This window comes from Thrips palmi, unplaced genomic scaffold (genome assembly GCF_012932325.1).
Source record: "Thrips palmi isolate BJ-2018 unplaced genomic scaffold, TpBJ-2018v1 HiC_scaffold_18, whole genome shotgun sequence".
Taxonomy (NCBI): Eukaryota; Metazoa; Arthropoda; class Insecta; order Thysanoptera; family Thripidae; genus Thrips; species Thrips palmi.
The window spans coordinates 10,659,212-10,671,796 of record NW_023144627.1 but is presented as its reverse complement, the minus strand read 5'-3'; the positions used below and the strand labels follow the sequence as shown (position 1 = coordinate 10,671,796).

The 12,585-nt window shown below is 52.7% G+C and overlaps 1 protein-coding gene across 1 annotated transcript in view; it reads right to left on the bottom strand.

The window, feature by feature from the left end:
- The window catches only part of LOC117644605 (beta-alanine transporter-like), a 42,059-nt gene that overhangs the window by 1,013 nt on the left and 28,461 nt on the right, over nt 1-12,585 (bottom strand). The window contains exons 8-11 of the mRNA XM_034384206.1: nt 11,764-11,890; nt 10,861-11,006; nt 10,514-10,728; nt 2,072-2,250 (exon numbers count right to left, since the gene is read on the bottom strand). Of these exons, the coding sequence (XP_034240097.1) occupies nt 2,072-2,250; nt 10,514-10,728; nt 10,861-11,006; nt 11,764-11,890 (667 nt within the window). The remainder of the gene's footprint in view (nt 1-2,071; nt 2,251-10,513; nt 10,729-10,860; nt 11,007-11,763; nt 11,891-12,585) is intronic.

Genomic DNA, 12,585 nt, shown 5'->3' with positions numbered 1-12,585 from the left:
CAAAACGACTTTATTGGATACTGCTTGGCTGCCGTGGAAATGAGGAGGGAGAGGTTCGCGCGCCTTTTTACACTGCAGGTGTGTCCTCGCAGTGTGCGCGCGCTTGCGCTGCTATTCACACGGCGGCGTTAAAGCCAGACTTACACTGCCTTATCCGCAGAGCGAATATATTGCCAATAACGGCTCACATCTTCGGCCCACCCCGAAAAATAAATCCGAAAGAGAAAACCGCTTTAGCCTTCTGGAGGGCGAGGCGCGTTCACGAGTCGAGGGTGGAAACGGATCGGCCTGTCTGTTTGTGACACCGACTCCAAGCGGGGCGCCGCGCATTCGCGCCCTTCAATTTGCGTGGCAGATTCCAAGCAGGGCGAACCAGGGTCCAAGGGCACCGCTGCGACCGCACAGTGGGCCAGACGACCGGTGGAGGCGACCGAAACTCTAGACGCGTTTTGAGCTCCAGAGTCGCTAAACGGGACTCGAACCGAGCGTGTGACCCCACCACTGGATTGCTCTCCGAACGAGGAATCCATTGGTGGGGTCACACGTTCGGTTCGAGTCCTGGTTAGCGACTCTGCAGCTCAAATCGCGTCTCGAGTTTTGGCCGCCTCCACCGGTCTTCTGACCCACTGTGCACCGCTGCGGGGACGTCGCGGTCAGCAGACTGACTCCGAGAGTCGCTTCCGGCGCTCGTCGCTCCCACACTCCGTCCAGTGTAGGCGCGAGGGAGACAGAGCGACGAAACGCGACTTTCGGAATCGGCCTGCAGCTTAAGGTTTCCGATCAGACGCGAACGCAGAAGCGTGACAGTCCGAGCATGTCCGAGGCTCGAATATGAAAAACGGGAAAATGCCAATAGGAGTTGCGCGTGTTTCTGCAGCCCCCCACCCCTCCCGTCCCCTCCCGTCCCTCCCCTCTCCTCCCTTTCCTCCCCTCGGCCACCTCCGCGGTCATCTTGGAGGCGGCAGCACACTGATTCCGAGAGTCGTTTCCGTCGCCCCTCGTAAAAAACTTTTATTAACATTTAATAAATTTTGATAAATTCTTAATTAATTTTTTATTAGGGGCTGTGTTTTAATTAATTTTATCACGGGTGCTTATTGACTTTAATTAATTTTAACAAGTACCGTTTATAAAAGGTTTTAAATGTTGATTAAAACTTGTTAACAAAGAGGGTTTAATAAACATTTATTAGCTTTTATTATCATTTTTAATAAAGACTTTATGTAGTTAATGTAAAGTGTGATTTCCAAAGGTTTCTTTGAAAAGTCCGGTGACAAACAAGAGTGTCGAGTCATATTCGTCGTTAAATCCTCTCTCGAGTAAGTAGGTGTTGCCATATGTTAAGGAACTTGGTGTTATCCCCTGCAAGATTTAATTAAGTTTAATAAAAGTCTGTCCGCCGCTAGATGGCGCTGAGGTCTACTTTAGTCCCTTAGCTCGCGGTGTTGACTCACATCGCCGCATGCACTAGTCGCGCAGGCTATTCACTCTCCTCCATCGCGCTCAAGGAAGTGTGATGTGATTTTTAGACTTGCCTCTGACACACAAGTGTTGGAGAGTTGGGCGGCCATGGAGAATGCCGTCTCACACTCAAATAGCAGATCTCAACTCTGATTATCTTACTGGTATGCAACATTTTCATTAACGTGGGTAGGGATTTAATTAAATCATATGTGTTTTAATTAAACTACAGCTTAATAAAGCTCTAATTAGCGCTTATAAATTTAATTAAATATAATTAAAACTTATTATTTACATATTAAAAATAATTAAATTTCATTTCAGCCTGACCTATTAATTAGTCTACTCGTGTTCATAGATAGCTCTATTCTTGGCCACTAACAAGATTTAATTAGCATTTAACAAAATTTAATTAAAGTCAACTCTAATAAAAAATTAATTAATTACAAATTAATTATTTATTAAATTTAATATGTGCCTTTTTGCCAGGGGCTCTGCCTCTCTCGCACCTACACGGGACGCCCCACGAGTGGCGAGAGAGGGCAGGGCGACGGAAACGAGTCTCGGAATCAGAATGCCGGCCGGCGGGCGGCGCGCGGGCGGCGCATACCAGGTAGTTGACGAGGGGAATGCAGATGGGCCCCAGCATGCCGACGACGGACGACGTGGACATGCCCAGGCCGCGAACCACGGTCGGGTACAGCTCGCTGGCCATGAGCGGCACCACCACGAAGGACGACGAGATGCCCATCTTGCCCACGCAGTACAGCGCCAGCGTCACCGTGGGGTCTGCCAACAGAAAGAACGTCTATCATCCCCATGCCTCATTTCAGGCGTACACAAGATTACGGGAAATGTACTAGGGATTACGCATGATATTTAGGAAAATTGGTTCAAAAACGTTGAAAAATGGCTCAAAAACGTTGAAAAATGACGGAATTTTGTCAAGGATTACGTGATTACGGCATGGATTACCGGAGATAACCTGCCAATTTGTACACAGGATTACGGGGGTGGTGGCCCCCTCGTTACGCACGTGCCTGGACAACGATCAATTGTCTCGCAACGTACTTTTGAAGAAAATGAAAACGGATACGCCTGAAATCGAATGCGCATGATTTCAAGCATTAAACACGATCCACTACAACAACAATGGTACCAACAACAACAACGACAAGGACGATAGAAACAACAACAACACGAGGAAAGAGCGCGGGTACTTTTTCCCCGACCGGGTGGAAACAACGCAGCTGGTCGCCGATCGCGGCGGAACGAATTGGGCGAGTTGGGCGATTGCCTCGCGTCGCTCTCCTCGGCTCGCTTCGGCGGGACACCGGAGTTGCCTTTGCCGTCCGACCGTTATTCAAACCTGCATACAAAGCGCCCGGTTAAAAAGGGGGAATGAATTCGCCAACGGAAACTGGAACGAAATCCACCGCAGCGGGGAAACCGGCGAAACCTCGACATTTTGTTGTTATTTTTGACACTGTTGTTGTTGTGCCACCGCTGCTGCAGCGAGATATCAATCAATGCCAGTGTGCTTGTCTGCCCCGTCTGGAGCACCGAGAAAAGAATGGAACCGGGAGCAGATGCATTCCGGTACGAGCCGAGCAGGCCGGGCCAGCCACGTCACGGCCAATATCGGTGAGGCCGAGTCGAGCCGAGCCGGACCGAGCCACAGTGGGCCAGAAGACCGGTGGCGGCGGCCAGAATCCCGGACGCGTTTTGGGCTCCAGAGTCGCTAAATGGGACTCCAACCGAACGTGTGACCCCACCAATGGATTGCTCTCCGAACGAGGAATCCATTGGTGGGGTCACACGTTCGGTTCGAGTTCTGTTTAGCGACTCTGGAGCTCGAAACGCGTCTGGAGTTTTGGCCGCCGGCACCAGTCTTCTGGCCCACTGTGTGAGGCTAGCCGGACCGAGGGCAGGTTGGCAACGAAGGACGTGCACGTAATTTGATGAGATTTTAATGGGCGGAATGAAGTGTCGCAGTTAATAATGGACCTCGTTAATTTCGTTCTTTTCTCTTCTTTCTGCAAAAAGTTTCGATTGTCCGGCGACCACGGCGGAAAGCGTCACAAACAGCGGCGGCTGGGGGAAAGGGCGGGGGGTGGTGATTGGAGTTGGCGCGAGAGGGGAAAAGAGGGGGGGGGGACTAGTCTGGGATGGATAAGTAGTAGGAGTCAACAAGCAGCACCAGCTGCGTGGCGGCTCGCCCGGCCTTGACTGCCCCTAGGCGGGGACGAGGGCGGGGAGCGTCGAGACAATCCCTCAGCAAGTTTTCAGCAAGACTGCAAATTCACCAATTTTTTTTTCCAGTTTGAAACTTGTTTTTTTTTTGTTATAATTTATTATTAGCGAAGATTTGCAGCCACTAGTTTAACTTACAAATTTGATAAAAACGACACGCTTCTAAAGTAAACAAATTTTATAATTTATTGCTTTAGTGATCTACGTACACTCTCAGCACGTGACTGACTTTTTTCTCACTAAGTACGTAGTCGTATAAGCAAGGATACGCATTATGGTTGCACAAATTACTTGCATAAGTACTTACAAAATGAGCAAAAAGCCAGTAAAGTGCTGAGAAAGTATAGTATAACCACGTGGAAAACAACACGAAGGCTCCATATCACATATCAGCTGACCGCTAAATAATTTATTCCCTTTTTTCTTTTTTTAAGTAGAAACAGGAAAAATCCAAGTCGATTGCGCTTGATTAACAGCAGCCAGCACACTGCAATGGCGAAAGCCAGCCCCAGATCGCAGGCTGCTTCGGCTCGCGGCTCGCACCGTCGACGCGTTGAAATGGGACAGCCCGGCCGGGACGGGGGCCACGTTCGTGATTAATCGCTTGACTCGGCGGGGCGAGGCCGGCCAGGGGTGCCCCCGGGAAGCGGAAGGAGCAAAGACGTATCATTATTTCACTTTTTCTAACGGACGATCATTTTCAGCGCCAAATCCCGCACACAAAATAGTGCCTTCTTAAACCACGATAACTTAGAGGAAACAAGAGAATTTTTTTGTCGGAACCAAACTAACCAAAAACGTGGTTGCTTGTGCCGATATAATTTACTTGAAAGAAGATAATTTACTTGAAAGAAGATAATTTACTTGAAAGAAGATAATTTACTTGAAAGAAGATAATTTACTTGAAAGAAGATAATTTACTTGAAAGAAGATAATTTACTTGAAAGAAGATAATTTACTTGAAAGAAGATAATTTACTTGAAAGAAGATAATTTACTTGAAAGAAGATAATTTACTTGAAAGAAGATAATTTACTTGAAAGAAGATAATTTACTTGAAAGAAGATAATTTACTTGAAAGAAGATAATTTACTTGAAAGAAGATAATTTACTTGAAAGAAGATAATTTACTTGAAAGAAGATAATTTACTTGAAAGAAGATAATTTACTTGAAAGAAGATAATTTACTTGAAAGAAGATAATTTACTTGAAAGAAGATAATTTACTTGAAAGAAGAAAATTTACTTGAAACAAGATAATTTACTTGAACCACCTAAACTCACCTGCAACCAGTAAATTTGCATGAAAAATTCGAGTATAAATATACTTGGAGCAAAAACTGTCTTGGTTCAAGAAACCCCTTTTTTTGGGTGTGGCTCCGTCTTTTCGGTCCAGGAAACTTAGAAATTCGGAAGTTTGGTCCGCACGGCAAAAGTACCGCCTGGGATTCCCAGGCGGTGCCTGGAAAATAGGCCCTTTTCCTTATGATGCGCCTGGGAATCCCAGGCGGTACTTTTGCCGTGCGTGCGGCCGAGATGATAGGGATTCCAGGAATCGACCCGGGGCTGGATGGGTGGATGGTGGATTATGAGAGGGAACAGAGTTGGCCGATGTTTTCCGCGAACGGCGCTGCAGCTCACCAAACAAACGCACTTCCGACCTAGCCCGCCTAGCCTCGCCCGCACTGTGGGCCAGAAGACCGATGGAGGCGGCCAAAATTCTAGACACGTTTTGGGCTCCAGAGTCGCTAAATGGGACTCGAACCGAACGTGTGACCCCACCAATGGATTCCTCGTTCGGAGAGCAATTCATTGGTGGGGTCACACGTTCGGTTCGAGTCCCTTTTAGCAACTCTGAAGCTCAAAACCCGTCTAGAGTTTTTTCCGCCTCCACCGGTGTTCTGGTCCACTGTGGCTCGCCTAGCCTCGCCCGGGGACTCACACAGACTCGCTGCTTCGCTGCTGGACCGGTGTCATTATTCGCTCTACAGTGTGCTCGCGGATTGTTTTGTTTTGTTCTCGCGACGATAGGAAATGAGGGTAAGAGAGAGAGAGAGAGAGAGAGAGAGAGAGAGAGAGAGAGAGAGAGAGAGAGAGAGAGAGAGAGAGAGGGAGGGAGGGAGGGAGAGAGCGGTAAGCGGCGGCATTCTCGCGGCCCGCACGACGCGCGGAAAACTTGGGCGGCTGCCAGGGCGCAATCTGATGCGAATGCCTGAATGCAAGGGAAACTAACTTACTCTCCAGATTTCAATGTAATGGTCGCTGGGTTGCCGAAACTCACAGCGATTCTTTTTTCCTCATCAGTCTTCTCTTTCATGGACCACCCACCATCCTTTCTCTCACTCATTCTCTCACTCACTAACTCACTCACTCACTCACTCACTCACTCACTCACTCACTCACTCACTCACTCACTCACTCACTCACTCACTCACTCACTCACTCACTCACTCACTCGCTTACTCACTCATTCATTCAATCACTCACTTACTCACTCCTTCAATATTCACTCAGTCACTCACCCACTCACTCATACACATTCATTCATTCGTTCATTCATTCATGGACAACCAGACAGGACAGATACACAGATAGAGGCAGACAGACGGACACAGAGGTGCAGACAGATAGACAAACAAACAGGCGGACGGACGGACAGACCGCGCGCGTACACGTCAACACGGTCAGCAGACTGATTCCGAGAGCCGTTTTCGTCGCTCTGTCTCTATTGCACCTACAGGGGACGCCTGTGAGTGCGAGAGAGAGAGAGAGAGAGAGAGAGAGAGAGAGAGAGAGAGAGAGCGAGAGAGCGATGGGGGCGAAAACGAGCCTCGGAGTCAGTCTGCCGGCGGCGCGTCGCGGGGCTCGAACAGCGTGTCCGACATTCTCAGCTGATTCCGAGAGTCGTCACTCCGTCGCTCTCCCGCACCTATACGGGGCGCCCCACGAGTGCGAGAGAGACGGAGCGACGACTCTTGGAATCATTCTGCAGAGGGTGGCTCCGTTGCCGGAGTGAATGGCGATTCCATCGCAGAGCAAAAAGGCTCGGCGTGGCGGCGGGGCCTAGGCGGCGGGGCCTAGGCGGCGGGGCCTAGGCGGCGGGGCCTAGGCGGCGGGGCCCAGGTGGAGCGAGGCGCACCTTGGGGCGAGTTTGATTGCAGGGGGAAGCGGCCGCTGCGATGCTGCACTGTGAGGAGAAAAGTACAGCACTGCTGATATTGCTGCTGCTGCACCGCGCTTCCAAACGCTATCAACACAGCACGTCCATTTTGACCGCATCAGTTGGTGTGGTAGACCACGTTTGGTGTGGTCTTTCCATGCAATGACCACACCAAACATGGTCTAGACCACACCAACTGATGTGGTCAAAATGGCACCCATTTGACCACACCAGATGGTGTGGTTTAGACCACGTTTGGTTTTTCAGTGCACTGTCGTAGCACGTTTTGCACGAATTTGACGAAACAATTGCCGCTGTACTCATAGCGTGTTTGGATTTCCAGTGTGCCTTCTCGGCGTTGTGCACTCTAAATGTCTTACAATGAAATTTGACCTATGTTATTCGTATGTTACAGTGGATTCGGTGCAAGCATAATACGAAGCAATATTCCTTCGTAATACGAATCTTTTCAGATTTTTCTTTGTAAGATACAAAGAAAAACCTTCGTAATACGAAGAAAAACCACCTTCGTATTATGGTTGCGCCATTTCCTTCGTATTATGGGAAATTTCTTCGTAAGACATTTAGAGTGTGGCTTGGAGGCCGCGCCGCGTGTAGACTCGAGCTTGGAAACAGTGTCGTAGCGCCGCGACCTCGCGACGCTGTCGCTGCGGGGCGGGCTGTTGTGTACTCACGCACATCGGGGGTTTTAGACGCCGAGTCGGGCTGCTGCTAAGCCAGCCGAATAACTGAGAGCGTGTCGCTTACCCGATCCCAGGGCGCACCGCGCACCGCGTGGGTGCAGTTCGCACACACACACACCCACCCACACACACACACTCACACCCACACTCACACACCCACACAACGCCCTCACAAACACTCAGACTCACAGAGAGACAGGCAGACAGACACCACACAGACGAAAGAGCGCACCGCGACACACACACCCACACACACACACACACCCCGGCACACCCACCCACACACCCACACTCACACACCCACACCCACACTCACACACCCACACAACGCCCTCACAAACACTCAGACTCACAGAGAGACAGGCAGACAGACACCACACAGACGAAAGAGCGCACCGCGACACGCACACACACAGACACACGCGACGCTTTTGCATGCGAAATGGCGCGGATAAAGGGTGAGGAGGGGGAGGGGGAGGGGGGATATTGGCCTTCGGGACCACACGCGGAGCCACACGTGGAGCCCGGAAGCTCCGGCCGGCCGCTGGCTGCTGTTTGTTTGCACGCGAATAAAATACCTGGTGTACAGGAGGCGCGCAAAACGCGACGAGGTATGCGCCGGAGATGGTTGCCCCGCGGGGGATGCCGGGGTTTGTGAAGGGGTTGGGGTTGGGGGGGGGGAGGGGGAGGGAAGGTGAAAGGAAGGGGACGGAAGGGGGGAGGGAGGGGGGAGGGAGGGGGGGAGGGAGGGGGGAAGGGTGAGGGGAAGGGTGAGGGGAAGGGTGAGGGGAAGGGTGGGGGAAGGGTGGGGGAAGGGTGGGGGAAGGGTGGGGAAGGGTGGGGGAAGGGAGGGGCAAAGGGAGGGGGAAAGGGAGAAGGTTGGGGGGGGGGAAGGAGGGGGGGGCGTAAATAAGGGGAATGGAACAGAGGCTGCACGCGCGTTCGATCAGCCCCAGCCCGCATGCAAACGTATCATTACTGCGCGCCTTTGTACCTGTCTATTTAGCAGTCCGTCGATCTGTCTGTCCGTCTGTCTGACCGTCCGCTGTCCGCGCGGCCGGCACCCCTCGCGCCCGCAAATTTAAATAAAGACACCCGCCCCTTCCTTTGCGACGGCGGGATAGAAACCTGAGGCGGGGGCCTCTCATTTGGCTTGGTCCCCCCCCCCTCTCTCTCCGGCAATGCGTAATGGAAAGCGTCGGTCCGCCGGGTGGCATTTCACCGGGCCTCTCGCGGCACTGTCCGCCGTTTCCGGTTCGAGACACTGCCACTTCCGGTCCGGCCCAGAAGTGACGGGCGGAGCCTCGCGGCGGCGGGTCACGCGGCCTAACAGTGCGGAATCAACAATTCACGGAGTTCCGCGTGACTTTTGAGCGAGCGCCGTGCGTCCGCCCGCGCAGGGCTCAATGTGGCCTCAACTGCGTTACGGAGTACTCCGAGGGGGAGGGGGAGGGGGGGGGCGCCTGCCGGGGTTGAGGCGGACGAGACAGCCGGCGCCGACCGAGGCGCCGACCGAGGCGCCGGCCCGGACAGACAGGGTTGACCTTCTCCCGGGCCGCCCTCTGGCTTGTCCTCCAGCCGCCTCCAGCCCTTCCCGTGGTGGACGCGTCCAGACCCTTCCAGGCCCTTTCCAGGTCCTCCCCCAGAAAATACCCCATTCCTTCGGAATATCGCTGCCGTTTCCGGCCACCGCCAAAATTGTTGTTGTCGTCGTGCTGCCGCGCCGCGACCCACGCCGCTGGCAAAAAAAGAAAAACAAATCGGCGCGAAACGAAAAGGATGGAGGGCGGCAATCTCCGGAAATGTCCATGTTTCTCATTCAAGGAAGGGTGCCGCGTTGCGTCGTTGCCGACTCCGTGCCGGGAATGCCCTGACCTAGCCCGCGGCGGCGCGCGGCCTGCCTGGGCCTGCCCGCCGACTGGCAGTGGGGCCCGCAGCGTCGTCAAAAGCACGGCCCGACCACCCCCTTGCCCAGGCAGGCAGGCAGGCAGACAAGCAGCGCCAAATTGACTGCACCTTCCTTTATTCCCGAATACCAACCAGCGAGGAGAACCCGTCCGCAAAAACAAACAAGAACAAAAAAAAAGGCAAATTGTCCGACTTGCACACCGCGCTGATGTAAAACGCTAACCCACCAAACCGCGCGCAATGACGAAAAAAAAAGAGGGAACCGCATGAAAAGACAGCCGAAAAAAAAACTGGCGTTGCTCACTTCGACGACCTCTCCCTCGCCTGTTTGTTTCTCATTAATGGTGCCGACAAGCTAAGTGCGCCCTTAATGTACGAATAATTGGTTTGAAAAACTTTAACGAATTACAAACAAGCACACTCCTTCCGTACACACACACACACACACACACACACACACACACACACACACCATTGCACACGCACACACACACACACACACACACACACACACACACACACACACACGGGCACCCTCGAGCGCAATTTCTGCCTCAAACTTGCCTCCCTGGCGGCCTGGCGCGGCCTGGCGGCCCGCCAGTCAGAGGAACCGCCACCTACTTAGGAGCCGACAATGTAATAAAGACGGCAGGCGGGGGCATGACGGCCCAGGACGGCCGGGACGGCCCCAGGCATGTGTTAATCCTGTTCCCCTTCATCCCCCGCTCCACCGCTAATATCCCGCCGTCGTCCTTTCTTCTGCCGGCAAGGCGCCCTGCGCAGCCCTGCGCAGCCCTGCGCAGCCCTGAGCCGGGACTTTGGAGCCCCAACCCTTCCAAAATTGGAGCGGCTTCAAATGTTTTCCAATCAATTTCACTTGATGTAGATTGCGGTCCCATAGTAGATGCGCTGTTATGTCCGATAGCTACAGATATGCTGGTGCAGCCTTTCACCGTATGACATTTACAGCGAGTTTGTAGAGAGGTCTCAACAGCAAACGTTCGAGAAGAAGAAAATTCGAGTTCTGACCGTTCTGCACGAGCACGGTGGCGAGGCAGGCGGTGCCGCCCACCACCATGGAGACGCACAGGGACACGCGCCGGCCCCAGCGCAGCATGGCGGGCCACAGGAACAGGTAGGTGGGCAGCTCCACGGCGCCGGCCAGGAAGAAGTTGAGGAACTCGTCGCCGCCCAGCACCGGCGCGTAGTACGACAGCCCCACGTACACGCTCGTGTTGGTGAACCTGAGAAAAAAAAAGAAAATAAAAAAATAAAGAAAGAAAAAAAAAACGAAAAACATAAAATTGAGTTGGTATTTGAACCCGCGGAACCCGCACTATAGTTGCCTGACGCAGGCAGGCTCGCTTAAGCCTCACCAGATGAAGGTGATGATAAGCGTCTTCCTTCTGAGATTAGGTGTCCGCACCAGATCCAGCACACCGTAGGTACGGTCATGGTACTGCTGCTTTTGCGGGTCCAGCGACGTGACCGGGGCCGGGGCCGTCTCCAGCTGGAACTTCCGCTGTGGGGCACAGCAGGGCGAGTTACACTTGCTGACTGGCAACCTTCCCATCCTAACGAACTAAGAGAGACCTCACGAAGAAACATATAGTTTGAGTCAGCTTGGCTAGTTTACTGCCAAATTTTGGCCAAACTTAAATGTATTGCCAAATTTTGGCGAAACTTCAATTTATTGCCAAACTTTGACTGCAACACGTCAATGTATTGCCAAATTTTGGCGACACGTCAATGTATTGCCAAATTTTGGCGACACGTCAATGTATTGCCAAATTTTGGCGACACGTCAATGTATTGCCAAATTTTGGCGACACGTCAATGTATTGGTAAATTTTGGCCTTAATGTATTGCCAAATTATTGGCGATTTGTCTACAAGTAGCCATTTTGAAGGCAAGGTTTTCGGTACGACCCTTTGTTGGCGAAACATGCAGTTATATCACCAAAAAATGGTACAGAAAGTAGCACATTTGGATTCAAAAAGTAGTGTTGGCATTTAAATTTCCAAATTTTGAACGACGTTTGCAAATTTTTTTTTGTCCGCTAATCATTTTGTTTTCCTGAGTTTTTTTTCGCAGTCCGCGTCGGAAATCGGCATGCGATTGTCAGGGCGATGTCGAGGCCGATGCCGAAGGCGCCGCCCCGAATTCAGATTAGAAAGGGGAAACGCAAAGTTGTCGGGGAAACTCGGCGGCTCACCTCGAAGCCATTTACAGTGATGCGGCTGATTTGCATTCGCAGTGCCCTGTCAATCCTGACTCACCATGAGCTGCGCCAAGTAGTTGGGCGGCAGAGCGCGCCCGTTGACGCGTGCCATCAGCCGCAGGATGGCCTCGGCCTCCTGGAAGCGGCCGCGCGCCAGCAGCCAGCGCGGGGATTCGGGGAGCACCCTGTGGCGACAGAGAGAGCGAGAGCGTGAGAGAGAGCAGAGAGTGGCAGAGAGAGCGTGAGAGAGAGCAGAGAGTGGCAGAGAGAGCGTGAGATAGAGCAGAGAGCGGCAGAGAGAGCGTGAGATACCCTGTAGCGAGAGAGAGAGAGAGAGAGAGAGAGAGAGAGAGAGAGAGAGAGAGAGAGAGAGAGAGAGAGAGAGAGAGAGAGAGAGAGAGAGAGAGAGAAAGACCCTGTAGCGGCAGAGAGGAGCGTTGCACACCCTGTAGCGGCAGAGATGAGCATGAGACACCAGACACCTTGTAGCAGCAGAGTGGAGCGTGAGCCTGAGACACACTGTAGCGACAGGGAGGAGCGTGAGCCACCCTGTGGCAGCAGATAGGAGAGTGAGACACGCTGTAAGGCCGCGTCCCCACCAGCCCGGCCCTGTCACGCTGCGCGCCGCGGCGAGGCGTGGAGCGATGAGCGCCCGCCGAGTCGCGGGTAGGCAACACGCCGCGCACACCGACTGGCCTACCTCCGCATTACCATTGCCATTAAGAGCCAGAACACCCTCCCCTAACTCGAACTTGGTATGGCCAGGCCTCCTGGACGACAAATGATCGAACGCTATCGCGGGCGAAGCCCTGCGGGATTTCTGAAGATTAGTTGGCGACAGTGCACAGGGACGCACCTCTTAATCTCCATCCCCGTCCAC